At 48.9% G+C, this 23,076-nt stretch overlaps 1 protein-coding gene across 4 annotated transcripts in view; it reads right to left on the bottom strand.

Moving 5' to 3' along the window:
- Window positions 1-23,076, bottom strand: part of HECW2 (HECT, C2 and WW domain containing E3 ubiquitin protein ligase 2) — a 1,269,905-nt gene that overhangs the window by 271,243 nt on the left and 975,586 nt on the right. For all 4 annotated transcript variants that reach the window (XM_086955408.1, XM_086955407.1, XM_086955409.1 and 1 more), the window contains 2 exons: window positions 10,404-10,538; window positions 2,970-3,072 (listed from right to left, as the gene is read on the bottom strand). In XM_086955408.1, the coding sequence (XP_086811534.1) occupies window positions 2,970-3,072; window positions 10,404-10,538 (238 nt within the window). The remainder of the gene's footprint in view (window positions 1-2,969; window positions 3,073-10,403; window positions 10,539-23,076) is intronic.

Raw genomic sequence — 23,076 nt, forward strand, 5'->3', positions numbered from 1 at the left:
CTAATAGGCTTTGGGATCGCTAGGACGTGACTACTGAACCTTCAGATTACTAGCAGGAGGCCTAGGGGGATCGGGTGCAGAGTGTGCTCTCTCACGCGGGATGCGGAACAAAGTCTATGGTTGCTAGAAATTACAAAGTTAGTGTTATCGGACAAATCCGACTAGGTAGAGCTGAAACGAAAAAGGATCTGGACCCTTGGATAGTGAGACTATGCTGAGGCACCAAAATGCCGAAGTTACCTAGCCCAGGGGCTGCGGCTGCATAGGTCTGGAAAGACGTCGGGAATCCTCGTTGCAGTCTATGGAGCCTGAAAGAAGAAGTTGCTGGCAGGCGACCAGTGAAGAGATTCGGATGGATCCAAGCCTGGATCGAAGATGGAAGACACCTGTAAGCAGAGGGGACCAAGTTCTGAATCACTAGCCAGTGATTAGATGGGCACCAGGATGGCACCGGATGGAGTCACCTCGACCAGGTGAGAGGGCGACGCTGGGCTCTGCAGTCTCACGGACCAGGAGGCGTTGTCGGCGACCAGGATGGAGGTGCGAGCTGTCCCACGATGGTATCTGCTGTCGACGTCGCTGGACCCAGGATTAGGGCAACAAGTCTTGGCAAATGCAAGCCCACGCGGTGGACTCAAAATGGCGTCTGGAGTGGACCAGGAGGGTCCGGGGTGCTCCTCTTTTGGAGGGGAGCTTGGGCCAGTCTGGAGCAACCAGACCAGCGGTGTTGATGTCGTCGGTCGTCGTCGGGAAGGCCACAAGCCAGCGGGCTAGTAGCCAGACAACACGGTGAGCAGCAAACAGGCAGAAGGGCCCCACGCAGATCTCGTGGAGGCTGGGAGGCTGAACTTCAGTGCTGGAGCTGCTCAGGGTTGGGGCTTCTCGGACCCCAAAGCACTCACTCGAGGATCCCTCGGCGGTCGTGCTGGGCAAGCGTCGTGCAGTCCTGAAGATGGCCGGTCCCTCGAGGTCTCGTCACACCCACGAATCTCAGCTGGGCTGATGATGTAGGTAGAGGTCAGAGGTGCCAGGGCAGCCAGTTCTCGTCGAGCTGGGCAGTCTTGATCCGGAGGAGAGACTTACAGCAGACCGCGATGCTTGGATGGTGCCTGCGGATGCAGGGTGACTACTCCTTAGCCACAAGGGAGAAATCTTGAGAAGAAGTCGAGAGTTCCTTTTGTAGAAAGTAGTTTCAGGATTCAAAGATGATCTAATTTGGAAGGGGGGCCGCTCCTATCTTTATACTAGGAAAAGGGGCTGGCACGCGACTAGGTCCTGCCCATGGGTGGGACCAGGAAGGGGGGTGGTTACACCCCTCTCCCATGCCGGACTTTCCCCAGCTCAGGGGCTGGTGTGCCCCTGGAACTGGTTCTAGCCGGCAGATGCATAGTGAGCACCGGGGTGCCACTTGCAGTCACCTTCCTCTAAAGCCCTGCCTACCCAGGATACACAAAACCCTGTCTGGGATGGTGCTAGCACCGCCCCTGACAGGAAACCCTTTGTCCAAGCCTCCCTCGCTGGAAGGACTCCCAGCAGCAGGAGGTCAGAATTGTGTCTGTGGTGGCAGCATCCATTTTGTGATGCTGAGGCTTGAGTTAACTTTAACCGGGGTTCACAGTTACATACATGTCGTGTCCCTCTAGAAGGGTGGAATGCTAACCCCGTCGCCAGAATTGGCGAGGGGTTAGTATTCCAATTCGTATGACACCTTACTCGACATGTTTTGATAAAGCGATACCAGAGTTGGCATATAACCGCGAGGATTATAATGCACTTAAGAGTATATGGTATGCGTTATCATGGAACAACTATTAGGACTTGGTTCCGCAAGCTGCAAACGGGCACAGCTCATGCCAGAGCACCATCTCACACGATTCCAAGCACTCTGCCTTCAGGATTGTCAAGGCCTGCCATAGGAGTGACTGATATACGGGTGTCCATTTTAGGGTTAGATATAGGTATACTATATCTATAGCAAAGGGTGTTTACACCACCTTGCCCCAGCTGTCATGCAGCCAGTTGTGTCAGATTTAGATGGCCAGCCAGGGGTGGCATAATACATGCTGCAGCCCCTGGTAGGCCCTGGGTACACCTATGCCCTGAGTTACAGGGTCTGATAAGGTGGCCCAGTACCAATTAGATATGTACCTAAGGTACATGGAATCCATTTTACAGAGAGAGCAGTAGGCCTGGGGCCCTGAATAGCAGGGTCCCAGGTCAACTAAGTCGGAAAACCAGCAAAACACCAGGCAAAAAGTTGGGGGTAACCATAGTCAGGTATCCACCTTCCTACAGTATTGAGCCAAATTGAGAAGTACGCCTAGTAATGCGCTGTTGAGTCGACGGCGTTTCAATCCACTTGAATCGGGATCGGCATCAGGACTAGGTTGTCTTGTTTAGGTAGTGCTGTTAGATCAGCGGGATCACGGTGGAATCCGGGATTTATTCGGGAACGGCGGGTTTTGCCGCATCTGCCTAGGGGCAGGGAATAGAATGCATCAGGGCCGTCAGCGATCAGCTGGGTGCGGGGCACAGGTCCTTGATCGATTTGCGTGCCGGCTGGGGAATGAATCCGGGTGTAGGTGAATGCCTACACACTAAATAGTGGTCTCCTTATTTCTGTAATTGTAATGCTTGCTGCACACATGCTTATTTGTCTTATACTGTTACCTGTTGGGATATTGTTTTTGTATCTACCTTCTATCTTGTTCAGTCATCTTTTCTGGCCAATACATTTAGGATGTACTGTTCTAAAGTAAACCGTAGCTCCTTCTTTTTCTTTTTTTTTTGTATTGTTGTCCCCTCTTACATGCATCTATATACCACTGAAACTGAGTGTGACGTTTCATGGGTGAGCCTCTGTTGGGAAAACCTGTTCTGTAGCGCCTCGAGGCCCTCTAGTCAGGTGTAGGTTTGCATTTCACAAATATCCAATCGGAATACTGTAGAACGGAAAAGTATGGACTTACCTACTGGGACCAGGTCCTGGTATTGCGTCCTACTGACTGTGTTAAATGTGCTGGAAGGCCTGGGCAGGACAGGCGGCCCCGAATGACGCGCGTCTTCCCCCACCTAGAAGAAAACAGGGCAAATAATCAGGGACATATGAAAGGCTGTGTGCTTACACCTGAAGTGTCAACGTGTTTAGAACATTATGATTTCTATTACTTATTTCTTCTATGTGGTTAATCATCTCAAAATGTGCACATTTTGTTAAATCATTTACATTGTCAGAACATTTTTATTTCTATGTGAACGCAAATGTGCTTTAACTGCATATCACAATTATAGTCAAATTTACTTTCAGGGCAGGCTGCTTCAGAGAAGAATTTGATGAGACAGTGTCATCTAGTGGTAATATTGTATTACTGCAGCTTAATAGCATCGATCGCAACGCTAAGCAATTCATATTTACTATAAAAAATGTAGCAATTTGAGTTGACAATATGAGACCACGCCCCCCAAACGTGGGCGAGGATGTGGCGTAACGACCAGAGCTGACTACTTTGGAACTGGGGAACCAGGTTCTACTTTCGGCATCGCCTCAACATCCTGTGATTCTACGCAAATAATGTAATGTTCCACAAAAAGCTGTAGGAAAGTTGTTAGTCTTGCCCGAATCTTTTAAATATGTGTAGGCATGGGTGCAGATAAAGAGGGCTCGGGGGCTTTCTTCCTTCCTTGTTATAACCAGAAGAGGAACTGGTGTGCTGCTGCCTTGGGACCATCAGTGAAGCGGTCTCATTGGAGCCTGCAGACAGATTACCTTCTGCTGTTGGTCAGGGGTGGACCGGGATCCAAAAGCAGTCCTGGCACATTTTGTCAAACCAACCACATCCCCCCACCACACATAGCAGCGAGGCAGCATGAGCAGTGCAAGTTGCAGGGGTGGCTCTAGGCTCATGGCGGCCCTGGGTAGGGAGCGTAGGTAGGGGGCCACGGAACAGGGGGTCCGGGTGGGGCGGAGCACAGAGGCCAGTAAAGAGGGGGGGGGTCAGGGTGATTGGAAGTGGAAGAGAGGCCACCAAATCCCTGCCAGGGGCCACCACACAAATATGTATCCATCCTCATAGGATTATTATATTAAGGATATATATTGGCTTGGTGGCCCCTGGGGTTTGGTGGCCCTGTGCAGGTGCACAGCTTGCACATGCCTAAGGCCGCCCCTGCAAGTTCTCTCGCCAAGAAAGTTTTCAGAACATGGTAAAATAGTTTATTTCACAACACATCCTTCACCATAAATTCAAATGCCATCGCCGTTAAACAGTAAATGATTACCTTAAAGTGAATGCACCATGATACCCAGTCAGGGTTGAAAAGAGAGTTCACAGTAATTCTTATCGAGAAGATACACAATTAGCTGCTAGGGAAAGAAAACCTGGTTCGAGTCAACGGTCTAAAACGGGATTTGATGTTTCACAGACTGGAATAAACTTGGAATTATGAAAACAGCCATAGCAGAGCCAAATACTGAAAATGCAAAGAGGTAGGAGTGTCTTACAACATATCCTAATAACTGAACTAGTGAGTTGGATGTTCGGCCCTGCCTTTTTGTGTAAGCATTTAATAGGAAGAAGGGAAGGCACAATCAGTTTTCCTTAACCAGTGTATTTTTATACGTTAAGACTGACAAAGTGATGATTAAAGTAAAGATCTACATTACTTGCCAAAGCATGCCTCACATATAGATTTAGCTCAGTGGATCCCCAAAATGTGTGTATTTTTTCCAAAGAGATCAAATCAAATTAATGAGCCTCTTTTATATCTACATGCTACTCTAAGCTGGGATGACCTTTAACATTTGTCAGACTGTGAGACACAAACCATTCTAAGTTACTCTAACATTTTTCCTTCTACAGTCTTAATGGTGAAAAGGCAAAACTGTCCTGAAAGTCACAAAGCATCTCTTTCTAGGTCTGTCCTCAGACCGCAAAAGCGCTGTCTGTTGCAAGACATTTTGTTACCTTACAGTGGCAATAGGGCCTGCCCATTACTTCCCATAAGTTGGCTTCATTGTAGAGCCTATTTGCTTGCTTTAAATGTGTTCAAATTTGTGGGGTTCTTCTTCCTCTTCTTGGGGTTGTCGCTTCCCTGGAGCATAGATGCCAAGGTTTCAGTTTGTTTGTGTGTGTCATTCCCATGTGTGTTGTGCGTTTATGTGTGACATTTCAAACCTTAGGGGTGTCACTTTATTGTGAGTGAAATATCAGTTGCATCCATGTCAAGAGATCATTTTTAGAAATGACGCCCTTGTCTCGTATGTGACGGTCCTTAATGCGTGAATTGACCCAGGGGCGCTTTACATAAGCCTCAGATATGTCTTTATTCCTCTTCGACGGTTCTAAAATAAACAGCTGTGGTCGCTAGGCCACATCACGTCCACTGGCGTAACGAAGATTGAGACTGGCGTAACAAAGATTGAGGGGGCCTCCCTGCACGGCGTGAAGAGGGGCCCCCCTCCGGGCTCTATCAGGAGCTCTTTGTCCAGAGTTTAGTGTCGAGGGGACCCCCTGGAGGTTAGGGCCCCCCCACACCGCGGGGGCTGCAGGGGCCTGTGTTACGCCCCTGCCGGTCCCACCTCCTCCTTCTGAGGCCCCTTTTTTTTTCCGCAGTTTAGACTGACCCAGTTTTTGGCATATATTTCGAAGCTTTGTTTTGACACTATGGTTTGAGCAAGGGGTACTTTTATACATGTATTAAGCAGGTGTGTGGTTTTGTTTTTCGGTCTTCAAAATCTCTGAAGCTTGTTTGGATTGGATATGAGTTTCTGTGATAGTAGGCTATTCCAGGTCAAAGTATATTGAGAATCCTATACCTCCCATTGTACACTACCGCCATCTTGTGGCCTATGAAATACAGCACTTATTCCACTTCAGGACACGGTTCTTTTGCGTGACAATTTCAGGCATTACGGTAATGCGGGAAAATTACCGAAAATGCATTATTCTAACTTGAGATGCGTGGCACTTGGCAAGACTTTTGTAACATGGACACATTGCTTGTGTCCTTACACTGCTCCGTTTTCCGACACTATTTCTTCTTTTTGTTTAAGCACTCTACAAGTGTGTGTTTCCCAGCTGTCTACCTTGTGTACATATCCCCTCCACTGCTCTCACTGCCCGTGCGCTTCTCCCCACCCTAGTGCCCTTATTACACCCACAGAAATGTTTTTTTGCCTGTGTAATTCTTCCTCCACCTCTATCATGAGCTCTCTCTTGTTCCTTTACTCCCCCAACGTTCAGCTTTCTGCCTGTTTGCTGCCCCCTCAATGCTCCTTTTTCCCCACCCATGCCCTCCTCCTATAGCTGCACCCTCCATGTTTTTCCCTTCTCAGTGTTACCCCTGCGTTACTTTCCCGTCCCCACATGTTGTTTCACACGCCCCTCCTGTTGCTTCCCCGCTCATAGTTGCTTTCCCCCTGGTCAGTGTTGCCCACCCCTTCCTGTTGCTTCCCTCTGCCCTGTGTTGTCCCCCCCTACACATGCGTTACTTTTTGTTTGCTTAGCAATCCAACTCTGATCGAGAAACAAAAAAAACCAAAAAACACTTGCGTCATTTTGAAAGTCTGTGTATGGCTTTCTAATTTAAAAAGGTTACTTACAAATGTGATGTCACATTTATAATCATGGTTAAAATGCCCCATGGTAAGTAATCACTATCATACACTGTTAACATTTTATCACGTCATTTACTGTTGCCCCTGCATTCACTTCCTCCATGAAACCCTTGAAGAAGAAGGTACAGAAAGTTGGATGGCTGCACAGTCATTCTCTCCTTCTGCTGCACAGGTTGGCTATTTTTAGGTTTCGCCTGCACAGCGCTTATGCTGTGCTTGAGAAATCTTTTGTTTTTAATATAAACTTAAAAGGGATTTGCATTCTGCCTCCTCAGTTTCCTGGCTTTGTATTGGTTCCTGTGCATACCACTTGCCATTTCTATTGGCTGTTGCCTGTTTTCCCGCATTTACAAATGCTTGTTCCTCGTCTGCTTCTCTTATCAGTTTTCCGTCGCTGAAATACTGTTAACATCTACTTTGTTGGAACTATATTTTTATAAAGTTTTACCTTTTGCTCTTGCAGCATATTTATATAACAATTTATCACCCGGAGAGATTATGGGATTTGCATAGAATCACAGGATGTTGCGTGGCACCGTAGAGACTTGTACCAGGATCCGAAGCTCTTGACTCAGCAGTCCTGGCCGCTGCGCCGCATCCTCTCCACTCCTGTCTTATCTGTCAGGGAGCTCTTTCATTCTCCCGGACGATGATTGGTGAAAACAGCTTTATTCATTACATAGGCAAAAAACGATGCTTTACCAATGCTTATTTAGATGGTATCTATTCCCCTAATCGTGGGCTTCTTCTGCAGAGATCTCTTCTTCTCAGTTTAATTGCCTGTGTATTCTAATACATCTGCTGCCTTTCTTTAGAGAGCACCTTTCCCTCTGTGTGTAAGGAGTTACTGTACTGGCTCATACGTGACGGGAGACTACCGATTGTAAAGCCTGCGATGGCCGTATTGTAGCTGCTTCCTCTTTAAAATTGCCTTTGTTTCAATGTAGTCAATGGGGACAATAAATTCACTCGATTTTTCTTTCCACTGTCTAACTCTTTCCTGTTTCGAAATGTTGGCATATATGCTGGTTGTCTCTCCTGGAGGTCACTATACAGACTGTCCTTGTAGGGTAGAGGGGTACTGCACTTTTTGTCTCATCTGGAACTTGGCTCTCTCTGCTAGGGTGTGAGCAAAGACAGCTGTTTGCTGACTTTTGCCTCCTTCCTGAAAAGGTATAACTCCTGCACTGAGACCATGCTGTGAATGGGCTCAGAGGAGCCCAGGGAGCCCTTAAGCTGAAGCGGCTACTACCGGACGGGAGTGGTGGGCGGTTAGGGGGAGAGGGGTATTAGAATGAAAAGGAAAAACAAACACTCACCTGGCTACGGCCAGCTGCTGCCTCTCCTCCATCCTCTTCTTATCTTCTTCCTGTCTGGAGTCTGGCAGCAGGAAGCACCTGGCCTCCCGGTGTCTCCTAAACCAATCACAACACTGCGTTGTGATTTGTCTGAGCGCAGTGGTTCGGCACTCAGACAGGGAATGGGAGCCAGGGCATGTTCTCCACCCAGGCTGTAGTGCAACCTGGGTGGAGAACATGCAAAGTGCTCATAAATGTTTGGCCGGCCCGAGAAGGCCGGCCAAAAATTCATGCGCACTTTGAGTGGGAAAACCACTCCTATCCTGGCCCCTGCTCTGTCAGCAGAACAGCCCCACCCCGTACCAGGAAACGGAAAACTAAAATGATGATAATGTTGGTTATTATCATTTTAGCTTTCCATTAACTGCTACTCGCAGAGCTGCTGAGGTGACTCCAGTATTTGACAACAGGCAGCGGCGTGCCTTTTACATCCATAGTGTAAGCAGCGAGGCGTGCTGAAAATAAGGAGGCATCAGGCTCAGTGGTGTAAAAATAGTCCAGCAGTCCCTGCCATGGAGGGAGGCTCCTGAGCTCCTGGGGCCTCCTTCAGCACTGTGCATTGCCACGGGCCCCTGGTCCAAGAGCTCCTGCCTGGGCCCGGGATGTGCTCCATTCACTTTTGAGGGGGGCCACCTCAAGTTTCGTTACGACTCTTGCAATAACATATCAATGGAGCTGCACCCACATGGCAGCAGCATTAAATTGAATGCTTTAATTTATGTTACTTGCCTACCAGATTCCAGAGGACAGTCGCGAAATATGGCAAGGCAGATAGGCAGGCCTCATCAGTCACATGCTGCTGCAGACTCTATGTTTGGCATGGTGCTTGTTGGACTCCGTGTGTGTTAATTCTGTTTCAACCAAGGTAAACGACACTCTGGCACAACAATGGGGGAGAAGATGTGGTCTCATGGCTAGACTGCCGACTTTGGAGCTGGGACACCAAGGTTCAACCCTCGGGATTAACTCCACATCCTGTGACTCTGGCAAATCACTTAGGGCTAGATGTAGGAAATTTAGATTTACCGATTCGAAAATACAGAATTTTACCGTTTCGGTATTTTCGAATCGGTAAATGCAATGTAGGAAATTATTCGGTAAAAAATACTGAATCGTTAAGATTCGGTATTTACCAAATCGGTAATTACCAATTCGGTACAATTGGAAAAAAGTCAAGGGTGGCAGGGTGTCACTTTGACACCCTGCTGCACCCCTGATTAGTGCTTGTGTGCACATGTGGCACCCATACATGCCCTAAGGGCATGTATGTCTGTCACATGTGTAAATGCACATATTTGCATTTACATAGGAATTCGTTTTATAACTTACTTACCACTTACATATACATACATACTGAGACAACTGTCTAATAATTTGGGTAAGGAACAGCCGCAGGCATCACAGGTAAGTGCGTTGGGTGGGGCGCAGCAGGAAGGAAATCAACAGAATAGGTATTATTTTATTAATTTATACCTTTTTCCGTCATCTGTCAACTTCCCCCACTCTCACCCCGGCCCCGCCGCACCACGATTACCTGTGCCGGCCGCCACTGGCCAGGAGAGAGTATGGGAATGCAGAAGGTAGAGAAGGAGGGCTTGCATAGGGAAATTGGCCATGTTCTTATAAGGGTTCAGAGGCCGAAAGCTATTCTAATGCAAAGAACTTCCAACTTGACTCCTGTCTATCTATTTCCTTTTATTTGCAAATACGGCATATCTCTCAACCTGTGCGTGGTGATAAAGTTTCTGCGACATATAAATACTGTGCAGTCTCTTGAGCTATCCTTTGCTGGCCATCTCACCAGACTAGTATTTTGAAAGGGGTCACGATCACAGCAAGAAACGAGTCTTTTTTACTTAATTTACAAGCAACCGAACTAAGCTTGAACTTAGAAGGATTCTTGTATACATGCTTACAGACGCTGCTATCCTAGGCAAGCAGATCAAATGCCTATTTAAACCATGTACACAACCACTGACTTTTTGCACCACTGTAGTGAAACATAGGGCTATTTTGCTGAGCAAAACTTCATGAAATCCCATCACTTTAATGCAGTGTCGGATCATGCTACATTTTAATAGCCCACGCGTTTTCAAACATTTCATGCATTCAAGGACGATGTGAACCATAAAATAAGCGGTTTCACAAATATATTACACTTACACTAGGTCAAGTGAAAGAAAGCAGCCCTGAAATAGCAAAAACATGGGACTGCTACCTTGTAATATTTCTACATCACTTAAGTTGGCAATTCGACAAGCAGCTCTGCGTATTGCAATAATGTTTACGGAAACAGGAGTTCTGTCTAGCCAGAATATCTTTCTAGTGTGCTTACCACCTCATCAACCTCAAATAGAAGTGCTCTCAATTACTGGCAGAAGCTGAAATCATGCCCTCTGTCACTCTGGCTGGGCTGCGCTCGAGCTTACCTCACCGGCACTATGACTGCGCTGTCTGGTTAAGTGCTGCCGATGGACCAAGGCGCTGGTGGGCCTGCTGCTCTGGTGCGGAAGTCGTGGGTCGATAAAAGTGGTGCTGCGGGAATTGTGGTCAACGAAAAAAGGCTAAGAGAAGAAATAAAGAGAGAGAGAGAGCACAGTAAGTAATCAACACTCCACATAGAACATCCCTGTGCTTGTAATGCACTATTACTGTGTCTCTGGAAATGAGAGGAAAGAGATAACGCACAGGTCTTGCACATCTGTAAGAGGACCAGAGTCTTTTTTAGGTTTCACCTACCAGATGCTTGCAAAAGACCTAACGTGAACTTATAGTGGGATGTCCATTGTTTGCTATTGGTTGGCTTCATGGTCACTCTTTTGCTTGCTTCTTATTCAATGGCTTGTCTTCCTCTTCTCATGGTTGTCCCTCCCATTGGAGCACATCTTTTTTATGGTTATTTAGATTGTTTAGATTGGCTGACATGTAACCTTCCACTGCTCATATTAGGGAACTACTATTTTCTTTTTCATTCAGCACTCCATGAAAATGCATGTGTTTTCTAGCTATCTCCCTCTTGTGCTATTTCTCCTCATCAAATACCCTTCCTCAATATGTTCTACCCACCTTTCCCAGTTTGTCTGTAAAAGCACAGCAACAGGGATAGTTTTGCTGGAGAATGGCTGTGGAACAGAATTTAAGAGTTGTTTTTGCTTAATCTCCAGCATTCAACATATTGAATGAAATCATAAGCTCCGGCACGCAAAGGCTTTAATGTCGCTAGGGAAGGGCCCTATCTGCACTCACTCGAACAGAGTCTCTAACACAGAAGGGGTACTTAGCATGACACTTCTTCAGGTGGAGATAAACCTGCTCCCTGAGTTACTGCAGAAGACATGGGACCATATGTAGGTGGCCAAATACCGGTCGGTAACGGCCGATTTCGGTATTCGTAGTTTCAGATGTAGGGCGCCAGAAAATTACCGATTCTGTATATTTACCGAATCTGTAAATTTACTGAATCTGTAAATTACCGAATCGGTAAATGTACAGAATCAGTAATATGGGATGTAGGTGGCACTGGAAACAGTGCCATAGGCCCTTAGGAATTCGTTATTTACCATGAAATACAATGGCATGGTACATAACGAATTTCTGTGTACATGCACATCTGTGCATGTACACCTGTGCCATGTGACACACATACATGCCCTTAGGGCATGTATGTGTGCCACATGGCACAGGTGTACATGCACACAAGCCAGAATCAGGGGTGCAACAGGGTGTCAAAGTGACACCCTGTCCCCCTTGACAATTCAGTAAATTTACAGAATCAGTATTTACCGATTCGGTAATTGCCATTGATTCCTATGGGCCTCAAGGCCCATAGGAATCAATGGGAATTACCGAATCGGTAAATACTGATTCGGTAATTACCGAATCATAACGATTCGGTAATTGATACCGAATAATTACCTACATGGCATTTACCGATTTGTAAATACCGAATCGGTAAAATTCGGTATTTATGATTCGGTAAATGCCATTTTACCTACATATGGCCCCAAATGACTAAAGTGTATTAGGCCTTGACAAGAGTTTCCCTTTATATTCTGACAGTACCGTATTCTTTTAAATTCTGCTCAATGTTTACTGAGTGAAAGGTAATTGAAAATTAAACCATGCCATATATAAAGATTAACAATACCGAATTCAGTTGTATTCCTCTAGTATTTGGAAAACACTTTTTAACTTGTTTTAAACAGTACTTTACAGCCAAACGTTAGCAAAGCCAACAGCTCTACACTCACATTAGAATTGCAAGACTTATTGGCTTTGCCAATGATTGATTGTCAATGGTGCTGTTCTTAGCATCTGTGGATACCGCAGTGTGTCAAAATGCGTTTACTTGCCTCCTGTCCCATTATGGAGGTCTGTTTTGTTGTGGTGGTACTCCCCAGCTTCGAATCATAGCCCCCTCTGATATGCATCTGATTCAACTCCACTAATACTGAACTTGAGAAGTAATCAAAGAGAAAGTTTGAGGCTCTGCATGCAGCACAATTACACAACTAACATCATAAAATCATACAGTAACATAACGTGTTATTAGTAAAGCAGATGTTCACCACTTAGATCTCTTGCTGCTGAAATAAGACATTAATTGCTATCTAACTCAACGGTACTCAGTTTATTGACCTCAGAAGGATGAAAGGGTGAATGGACCCACCTAGATTCAAACTGATGACCATGAGGGCAAACATAAATACACGGAGTGGATGCATAACTTCCCTAAGCCACCAGACTCACCGGTCTACAGCAAAACTGTTGCTACGTAGAAAAATGTAAACACAATTTTTACTGGTAAGAGGCATCCTTAAAGGTAGATTAGCAATACCTTACTTGCAATCAGTTTAAACGAACCACGCACCACTGCTTAGGAAGAGGAGAGGACAGAAGAGCACGAGTTACTTGCAAATGTATTTTAACTCATTAATAGAATAATATATTTCTTAATTATGAGGCTAAATCTACAAGAATGCAAAATAATTCATTACAGTCTTTCTTCTTGGAAAGAAAGGCTTCTTTGTTCCCCTCTAACAAATCAAAAATCTTTCCTTAGAATCTCAAGAATGCGTATTACATTTTCAGGTGTAGAGGGGTAGACTCTTGTAAAATATTAGGTGAAATGCATGGTAGGAGGACAGCACAGAGGGTGATGGGTCATCATACGAAGGATTGTGACTAGGAAGATTTGGTCTCAGAGTAAAGGAGATTTCTGGTAAATAATTGGGCCATCATTCGTCTTCTCACCAGAATCCTTACTCTGAGAGGATTTACCAAGCACCATATTTGTCCACCAAGCAATAAGTGCAAGAAGTGGCAGAAAGAATGATGTAAATGTGTAAATGTAAATGTATGTATACTTGTAAAGCGCACTATCACCTGACAGGCATCTTGGCGCTGTATACCGCTGTGGAACCCGTCCTGGTTTTCCCTGTGAGATGCTCCCTACTGGGCACCTCCAAGGTGAAACCAGGCATCCCAGCGCTTTAGGGCCGTTGTGGAGATTAAGCAAGCTATTGCCCAGAGTTGCAGAGTGGGGACCCATGATTAGAGTAGGCACCGAGGCGAGAATTATCGAGTCTGTGGACATTGAGCCCAAGACCCCGCCGCGTCGGGAATCGGACCCTGGTCCCGTCCAGACCTCTGCATCAGGGTCTGCCGCTCTAACCATTGAGCCACACTTCTCCAAGTGATACAAGTATCTATATGCCCATTGGATGAACCGCTCGATATACATTCTAATCTCTGTGACCTAAAAACCTTGCCCTGTTTTGGGGTAATACCTAGGAACCACCAGATGGCCCTGCACAAACTAAAAGACACAAGGTCCAAGAAATGCCAAGACATGCAAAGTCATAAAACCCTCCAGGCCCAGAAATTGAACTTAAACTGTTGCGACTTGTTCCAGATATCAGCCAAATAAAAATGAACGCCATAGTGAATGCACCAGAAATTGCACTGCAAAAGAATAGCCCAGCACACTTATAAATAAACACAGTAAATAATCTTAAGACCACAGCTGTTTTTCCAAAGAATAGTTGATGTTATTGTGTAGTAATAAACTTTATCCTTTATTTTTCTTTTTTTAAAACAAACGTTTTGCAAACGCCGACGTGTTTCGTCTACAATCTGACTTCTTGAGGGCTCGCAGTATGTATTTGATGCGTTTTCACTAGACCTCTGTAAAAGTATTTAGACCAGTTAATTTGAAAATCGTTGATTACCCAATCATGAGTATATTTCACCCCAAATTATTTTTTCAATATTGAGCGTGTATCAGTAGTTAAATGCACCTCTATCTGCACGAACGTCCAAGTCAAAAAACGCATTCGGAATGCGTTTTTCGACTTGGACCGATACCCGCTCAATATTGAAAAAATCATTTGGGGTGAAATATACTCATGGTTCGGGAATCAACTTTTTTCAAGTTAACTCCCAGCTGTTGCAGATAAATAAGCCTACCAGGTCTAGTCCACTTTTTTTTAAAAAAAGGGTCTTGAGATGCCTGATGTATCTCAATCCACTTACCCCAATGACATCATTTCCAGCACTGTGGAATATGAATGGTCCCTCTATGTCTTAGCCACGGTCTCTGTAACAGTGTGAGCCACTGAAGCCATGTGATCATACATGACATCCTCAAATGAGGATCCCAGCAGAACACCCATCTGATTAGAGGAGTGCCTTGGGAGCCAGATGCCCTAGAGAAGAACATACCAAGCAATGACATGCATGCTCTGATCTTTTTGAGAGAATAAATGGCTAGGCCCCCATCATTGGCCAACCAATGAAGTGAGGCACCTCAAAGCCTTCACCATAGCAGCCCAAAGAAGGGGGGAGTAGTTTAGTACCCCCGCAGGCTGCAGCATGGTCCATACATGCAACCCAGGGGACACACAGAACTGGAGTATGTCAAGCGGGCCTCAGAAGCAAATATTGAATCTAACCCAGAGATCGAAGATTAGATCAGTGTGAGAGGTGAACTAGAACACAGTATTGATGCACTTGGTGACAACATTGCTGAAAGTGTCTGGAAGCAGATATATCCATGTCTGCCAAATGACTGTTCTATCCCTGAAGGGACAAGTCTGCTTACAAATGAAGGAATGATGCAAAGGATATTATAGGCTGCATTCCGTTGCAAAGCATGCCTTTACCATGCATGGGTTACAACGAGAATGCCTTTACCACGTATAATCTTTACGACACATAGTTTCACAACGTATTTTGTTGGAAAGCATGCATGTTAAAGGCCTATGCATGATAAACGTTTTCCCCAACTCCTGCCCTCAGTCCTCACGCCGGTCAAGCCCAGCGTGTCCTGTCCCCCCCCCCATCCTCCAGTACTTTAGAAAAAATACTCAACCTCTGCCCTAAGCCCTAAATATAGACCCCAGCGCAACCCCCTCCTGGCCCCAGCCCTTTTAAAAAATACCCGGCTCGTGCCCTAAACCCTAAATCTGTACCCGGTACAACATCCCCCCAGTTCCTTAAAACCCCCTGTCTAAAGCCCAAAATCCATCCAAAAAACAATCCCCCTTACCTTAACAGGACAACGACGAGGCAACTCTTGTGGGCACGGCACAGGTCATCAAGAGGAAGCAGAAGGAGTTATTTGCTCCTCTTAAGACGCCAATAGCATTGACCCTGCAGGCGCCTTTACCACCGTTTCCAGCATATGCCCTCACCACATGCGTTGTAAAATATTGTGTGGTGAAGGCTATGTGTGGTAACAGTGCATGTATGGTACAGGCTCTGCGTGGAAACAGCTGCGTTGTAATAGCTGTTTCGCACGGCTGCCTTATGTCAATGTGGACCATGGCATCCTGACTGAGGACTAATGAAGAAAACCAACCTTGAACCCCACCACCGACTGCTTACCTTCAGCACTCCTCTCTGGGCACCAGCAACACCGATTAGCCTCAGCTGAGACCGGAAAATAGACTAAGAGTTTACAGTACAAGGTAAGAACAACCCAAAAGGGGGGGGCGGAGCTAGCCAGCGTCGATGGCGGACGTGTGAGCTTTCGGCTCCTCGCCTAAGCCCCTAAAATATCCTGATAAACTATCCTATCGCATGCCAGCGTAGCTGTGTTCGGTACCTGGTGACCCCTGGTACCCCCAGACCCGACTGAGTGGTCCGGAGCGGCCGTTAGTAGCGGAGGAAACCCGGAGACGTTCCGCGAAGGAGAGAGGTGGCGGACCAGGCCTGAAGCCGCGACCTGCCCTGCGGAGCAGACCGCACGACGTCACCCGACGTGCGGCCCCGAACACTGGAGGAGACGGGGCGAGCGGTGCTGGACTCGGAGCGCTGCCGCCAGGACACACGGGAGGCCCCCCCCCCCAGCCACACCGCACCACTCTAGAGCTAACGCCACGACACCCCCTCTCAGCCACACCTCAACGGAGCTGGCGAGCACGGTGCCGACTGAACACGAGCTGCGGGGGCTTGGGGAGACACGCCGGCCGCGTGTACGCCTTGGTTCACCTGGGAGCACACGCACAGCGACATTACAGCTGGAAGGACACTGTCGTCAGCAAACCCGGAGGGGTTAGCATAAACTCCGCGGACTGCGGGGGCCTACACAAGAAGCTCACCGGATGGGACGCTCTCGACATAGCCGCCATTTTGGCCCACCCGCTCCACCAACGCTGGTGCGGCAGCCGGGAGTGGTGAAGGAGTGAGCGGAGCACTACTCACGCGGCCCTGCCTACACTGCAACGAGGAGGTTTCTCAGTGACAGAGCCCCCCCTCCCACTGGGAGGACATCATGGGGAAAAACGATGCGGCGCAGGCCAAACTCTCGTTTGAACGCCGGAGGCCGAAGGGGACGGAGCCACCAGCACCGGAGGCCTCCCCGAAAGGGGCAGCGGCGACAACGGCACCTGCAGAACTTCGGGACCTGCTGGCGGAGATGGAGAAGGGCATCCAGAACAGCATCGAGGCGGTGGGCTCCAAGATAGACGCTTTGTCGTATCGCATGGACCGCATGGCGGAGCGAGTAGACAAACATGCGGAGCGCCTAGATATGGCGGAACGACGCCTCACGGAGGCCGAGGAGGCGCAGACCGAGTGGGACAAGGACCGTCGGCAATTCGGCAGGCTGCTCCAAGTGATCCGTGACAAGGCCGAGGACTTAGAAGCGCGCTCCCGCAGATCGAACATTCGTATAACGGGGGTAGCGGAATCGACTCGGACTGGTAAGATGGAGCTCTACGTAGAGAACATGCTGAAAGTGCTGCTTGGGGAGGAGGCTTTCTCCCCAATGTTCATCGTGGAGAGGGCGCATCGCACTTTGGGCCCTCAACCTCAACCTGGCGCGCCTCCCCGACCCATCATAGCAAAGCTCCTGAACTACAGGGACAGGGACACGGCCTTGCGGCTGGCTAGGGAAAAAGGACAGCTCCAGATGGAAGGCATGAACATATCGCTGTACCCCGACTTCACGGCCAAAGTGCAAGAGTAGCGCCGTCAGTTCGTACCGCATAAGAAACAGCTCCGCGAGTTGGGACTTGACTACGCGATGCTTTACCCGGCCAAACTGAGGATTAACACTGGCGGGAAATCGTACTTCTTCACAGACCCTAAGGAACTGCAGAAGTCGCTGAAAACGTGAGCCAGGGAACGTAAGGAACATCGACAGCAGCACGGAGAGGACTCGGGGGCAGCATCGAACTTGGAGGAACAGGACTGAAGCAGTGCACCCAGTATGTAGTGCTCCCCACTGCGGGTAGTGCCGTCGGACATGCTGCCACAAGAATAATGTGCAATCCCATAAGGTGAGCTGTACACTGGAATCATTTTGGGACACTAGATGTGAGATGGGAGGAGTGTCCACACCGCGAAGCAAGCTGTTTTTGCATGGACAGACTACAAGTGCCGGAGAGGCGTTCACGGTATTGACATTGAGGGCGGGTTTGGGGGGAACGGGGGAAATAGGTGAACTCAGTGTAAGGCATTGGAACACTTTGGGGCTAGGCAGAGGTGCAGAACTGGAGATAAACTTTGAAACCGTTGGTGGTTCTATGCAGTCTTGGCACGCTTTGCCCCTGTGCTTTTGGTCGAGACACTCCCCTGGGAGTTGGGACTTGTATTGCCTAACACTTTGAGGTTCTTGAGTTGATGGGGTTTTGTGGGGGGCTCTGACTGGCCGGGTTGGGGGAGGTCAGCTGTGGGTGGGGAGGGGACAGGGGGGCGGGTTCTGGAACCTGGTTTGGGGGATTCGTTATTGTTCAAAAGTTGAGGGGTCCGTGGTTTGCTATGAGAATCTGGCTTGGAGTGAGTGCGTGTGAATGGAGTGACTGTCTGGCCGCCTTGGGTACTGGTGCCCTGGGCTGTGGCACGCCACCTGCCTATGGCGTCACTATGATACGTTGTGCTCTGCGATGTCGGCTGCTGTAGTGTCTGAGCACCCACAGGCCCGACGCGCACTAACCCTGCTGACCTGGAATGTGCGAGGGCTAAACGACCACCGCAAGCTGAGGAAGGTTATGAGCTTTCTCCACAGACATCATGTGGATGTAGCCCTGCTGCAAGAAACACACCTACCTGTTCATAGTAAGATGTTGCAGACTAGAGGGTTGGCGGGAACTATAGTGGCAGCGGGCTTCACCACTCACGCGCGTGGCGTGATTACCTGGGCTAACCCCTCCTCGAGATTGAAACTGACCCCGATACGTGTGGACACAGAGGGTAGATATGTGATTGCTAGGTGTGCGGGGAGGGGGCTAGATCTGCTATTAGTGAACGTTTATGGTCCCAATCATGATAATCCGAAGTTTTATGCTACCCTGTCGGCCACATGTAGGGCACACACACACTCCAAAACGCTATGGGGGGGGGACTTCAACTTTGTATTTGACCCTGACAGGGATCGTTCCGCTGGCCCTGCTCGAAGGCCTGTGGCATCTGCTGTCTGCATGAGAGCGGAGATGACAAAGCTGGACCTAGTGGATGTGTGGCGGGACAAACACCCTACGCAGGGCTGATTCACGCATTACTCGGCCTATCACAACATACATACTAGAATAGACTACTGGCTAGCCTCCTCTTCAGTGCTTGGCGGCATCAGCTCGTGTACAGTTCTCCCGCGCACACTATCGGACCATTCCCCAGTCCTGATCAGTCTTTCCACCGCCAGGAAGGGGATCCCGCCTTACACTTGGCGTTTCCCGCCCTATGCTCTGCTGGACGACGCCTTTCGCGGGGAGATGGCGGAAGACATAGAACGCTACTTCGCCACCAATCTTAAATCGGTTGATAGCTTCTTCACTATATGGGAAGCCTTCAAAGTGTATATAAGAGGAATGGCCATGTCCAAACACTCCAGTGTACTGCGCTCCATTAGGAGGGACCTCTCCGACTTAGAAAACAAGCTGGCGGCCTTAGAGAAACGACAGCTGGCTGATTCTGGAGGCGACGCAGGACAGGCGCTCCCGCCCCTGCTGGCGGAATACAACGCGCTTGCGGACAGAGAAGTCCTTTACATGGGCAAATACGCCACTGCTCGAGCTTACGGGGAGGGAGAGAGGCCGGGGGGCATTGCTGGCCCGCATGGTCAAGGGCTCCCGGAGACCCTTAGTGATAGAAGAACTGCAGACCCCGGAGGGCGACAAGGTAGTTGAGGAAGACCAGATACTGGAGACGTTCCGGCGCTATTACACGGAACTTTATCGTTCCAAGGCGGGGGGTGCGGAAACGGAAATTGACGATTACCTGGACTATATCTCAATGCCGTTCCTCAAGAACTCAGACAGGGAATTTCTTATGGCCCCCTTCCACGAAGACGAGATTTTAGATGCACTGGGAAGCATGAGGTCGGGGAGCGCCCCAGGCTCTGACGGTCTCACGGTAGGCTTTTACAAAGCATTAAAAGACCTCCTGCTCCCGCACCTGATCGCCCTCTTTGACACCATATGCGAGGATGGAGAGATGCCACCCTCCATGCGGGAAGCCTTGCTGGTTACGATCCCGAAACCGGGGAAATCTCCAGACCTCTGTGGATCGTACAGGCCGCTCAGCTTGCTGAACGTAGACGCGAAATTGTATGCAAAGGTGCTAGCCAACAGACTGGCTCTACTGGTCCCGGACCTGGTGGCACCGGAGCAATCTGGTTTCGTGCCTAGCCGGAACCTGACTTATAACATCCGCACGGTACTGGGTACGATACAGCATGTTAAACAGGAGAATCCCGCGTTGGCGATTTTCCTGGATATGGAAAAGGCGTTCGACTCTGTCGAATGGCCGTTCATGGTCAGAGTGTTGCGAAAATTGGGACTGGGAGAACCGTTCTTGCAGAGGATAGGGGCACTTTATCACCACCCCTCGGCCCGACTGCGCCTGGGTGACAGGGTTTCAGACCCGATACACATCAGTAGGGGAACCCGACAGGGATGCCCCTTGTCACCACTGCTGTATGCGCTGGTGGCTGAACCGCTAGCATGTGCCATGCGGGAATACCATAGCCTGGAGGGTGTCAGCTTCCCCACCTACAAGATCGGCATCTCGACATATGCAGATGACACCTTACTGTATGTCCGGGACCCAGAAACCAATTTGACCTCGATTCTCAGGGAAGTGGTCCGATTCGGAGCGCTTTCTGGACTCAAAGTGAACTGGGACAAGTCCATTGCTTTCCCCCTGACCCCAGTCACGAGACCCTTCGAGATGGAATATCCCCTACAGTGGACTGACGACTCGGTACGATACCTAGGCATCCGCCTACACACGGATCCTGAGATCCTGATCCGCGACAACTACGGGGTCGCGTTCAACAAGCTGGTGGATGATGTGGATGTCTGGATCAGACTCCCCCTCTCCTTGTTGGGCAGGATTGCCCTCATGAAGATGATAGTGCTTCCCCGGTTCCTCTTCCTCTTTGTTAACATTCCGGTTGTACTGTCGAGGGTCTTCTTTAAGCGAATAACACAGGTCTTAGTCAGGCTCGCCTGGGGCGGGAAGCAACCTCGAGTCAAATGGGCGACACTGACACTCCCATGCGAAATGGGGGGACTGGGGGCGCCAGACTTGGAGCGATACTATCGAGTGGCACAAGCGATACACTTACACTCATGGATCCATGGAGATGCGCGTACACCACATCTCATCCTAGAGCGGCTGTTCGCTGACCCACTCCCCCTGCCGGCCACGATCTGTCTCCCATCGGACAGAGCGGTCGGACAGATGGACTCGCTCAAGGCGACCAACCATGCATGGCACGCACTGAGGAGAGAGCGGGGATGTGACTTGATGTACTCCCCACAGATGCCGGTGGCCTGGGCCCTATGGCTTGACCCGCTCAATGAGAAAGGGGTAACAGAGGCCCTAAAAGCCCTTGGCGTACAGAATATGGAGGACTTGTTCTTGGACGGTACCCTGAAAACCTGGGAACAACTCCCCCCTATCACCCCGGCTCCCTCGCTGCTACAAAGGTTCCAGTATCATAGGATCCGATCAGCCTGCCGAGAAATACTGGGCCCCTCGCTACAGGAGCCTGAGGAGGTCCCTGAATTGACGTATATTATTAAGACTAAAACTCGTACGAAACTGGTCTCTATGGTCAACAAGCTAGGAACCTCGCACCAAACGTTGCCTGTCTCTGCTCCTAGAGCGGCGTGGGAAACGGATCTTCAAACCCCCATCGATGACGCTATGTGGCGCTACTGCTGCGCCAACACCCGTAAAGTTTCTCTTAATGGCAGGCACCGTTTGGTGCACTTTAAATTTCTACAGAGGGTATATTATACCCCTGAGCGGCTACACCGCTATGGCTTACGTGGCTCCTCGGAGTGTGAGCGCTGTCGGGCCCGGATCGCTGACTTCTTTTATTTGGCCTGGCTTTGCCCGGGGGTGAGCTCCTTCTGGGAGGAGGTCTTTGCGGAGCTTGGCGGGATTTTGGGGGAACCACTGCAGAGATCCCCAGCGCTCGCACTGCTGGGCTTCTCCAAACCACTGGCCCCTTCATTGCGCAGGATAGTGGATGTAGCGTTGCTGTTGGCCAGAAGGGTCGTGGCAACGTGCTGGATGCGCGGGCCACTCCCCACCAAAACGAGATGGCTTAGGGACCTCCAATATTGCTGCACCCAAACGGAATTGTACAGCGAGCTGCTGCCGCCCAAGAGCAGGCCGAAATCCTTTTGGGACCTCTACAAGGAACACCTACTAAAGGGGGAGGGGGACGACACTGACTCGTCGGAGGCAGACGAACTTCAGGCTGAGGAGTTGGAGAATGATTTAGACCTGGGACAACCGCCGCAGGGGGAGCACTGAAGCTTTTCTTGTAGGAAGTGGGATACGGGAGGGCGCAGGCGGTACACGGGGAGGGTGGGTTGGGTGCGATAAGAACTAGGAGACGGCTCTGGTGGGGGGTGGGTGCGACACACACTTAGGACACACACAACACCATTCACATAGGATGAATAACAGAGACTCCAGCAATGTACTCGATAGCAAACGGGGAGGGCCTTGGGGTTGTTTAGGGGTAGTTTCTTTCTGTTTTTTTTTTTCCCTTTCATTCCTTCCCCTTTCTTGTTGTTGCAAGACCGCACCACTACACTTGAATTGTATGATTGCCGATTGTCTCATTGCTCAGCTAAAGCCTTTCAGGGTACGAGAAGACTGGCGTATATTGTTTTGTTCCATCACCTTGCGCCGCCGGGCCTCCGGGATGCCGGCACTCAGGCTGTGTATAATGCCCTACAGAATTGCCCACCGGGCCTTCGTGAAGTGTTGTGAACTGTGCTGTTGAAATGCAATGCCACTTTATGCTGACGGTTGGCACTATCAAAAATAAAGGTCTTTTTAATAAAAAAAAAAAAAAAAAGAACAACCCAAAAGAGGGATAATAGTTCTGCAACTGAATCCTAGAAAAATTAAAATAACGAACATAGTTGTGTTATGTAAAAAATACCAGACTCGAAGCACAGAGCCTTTTTTAATATATAAAGCAGAGCTATTAAATCATAACAGGAACAAGGACTGCCTACTCATAAACTCACAACACTAGAAGCAATGTCTCTATGTTGTATGCAAGCCCGTGAATTCACTGTCAAAATGCTGAAAAAGCGCTGCCAAGATCCACTAGACTCATAGATGTTA

The sequence above is a fragment of the Lissotriton vulgaris genome, chromosome 2_1 (genome assembly GCF_964263255.1).
Source record: "Lissotriton vulgaris chromosome 2_1, aLisVul1.2, whole genome shotgun sequence".
NCBI classification, from domain to species: domain Eukaryota; kingdom Metazoa; phylum Chordata; class Amphibia; order Caudata; family Salamandridae; genus Lissotriton; species Lissotriton vulgaris.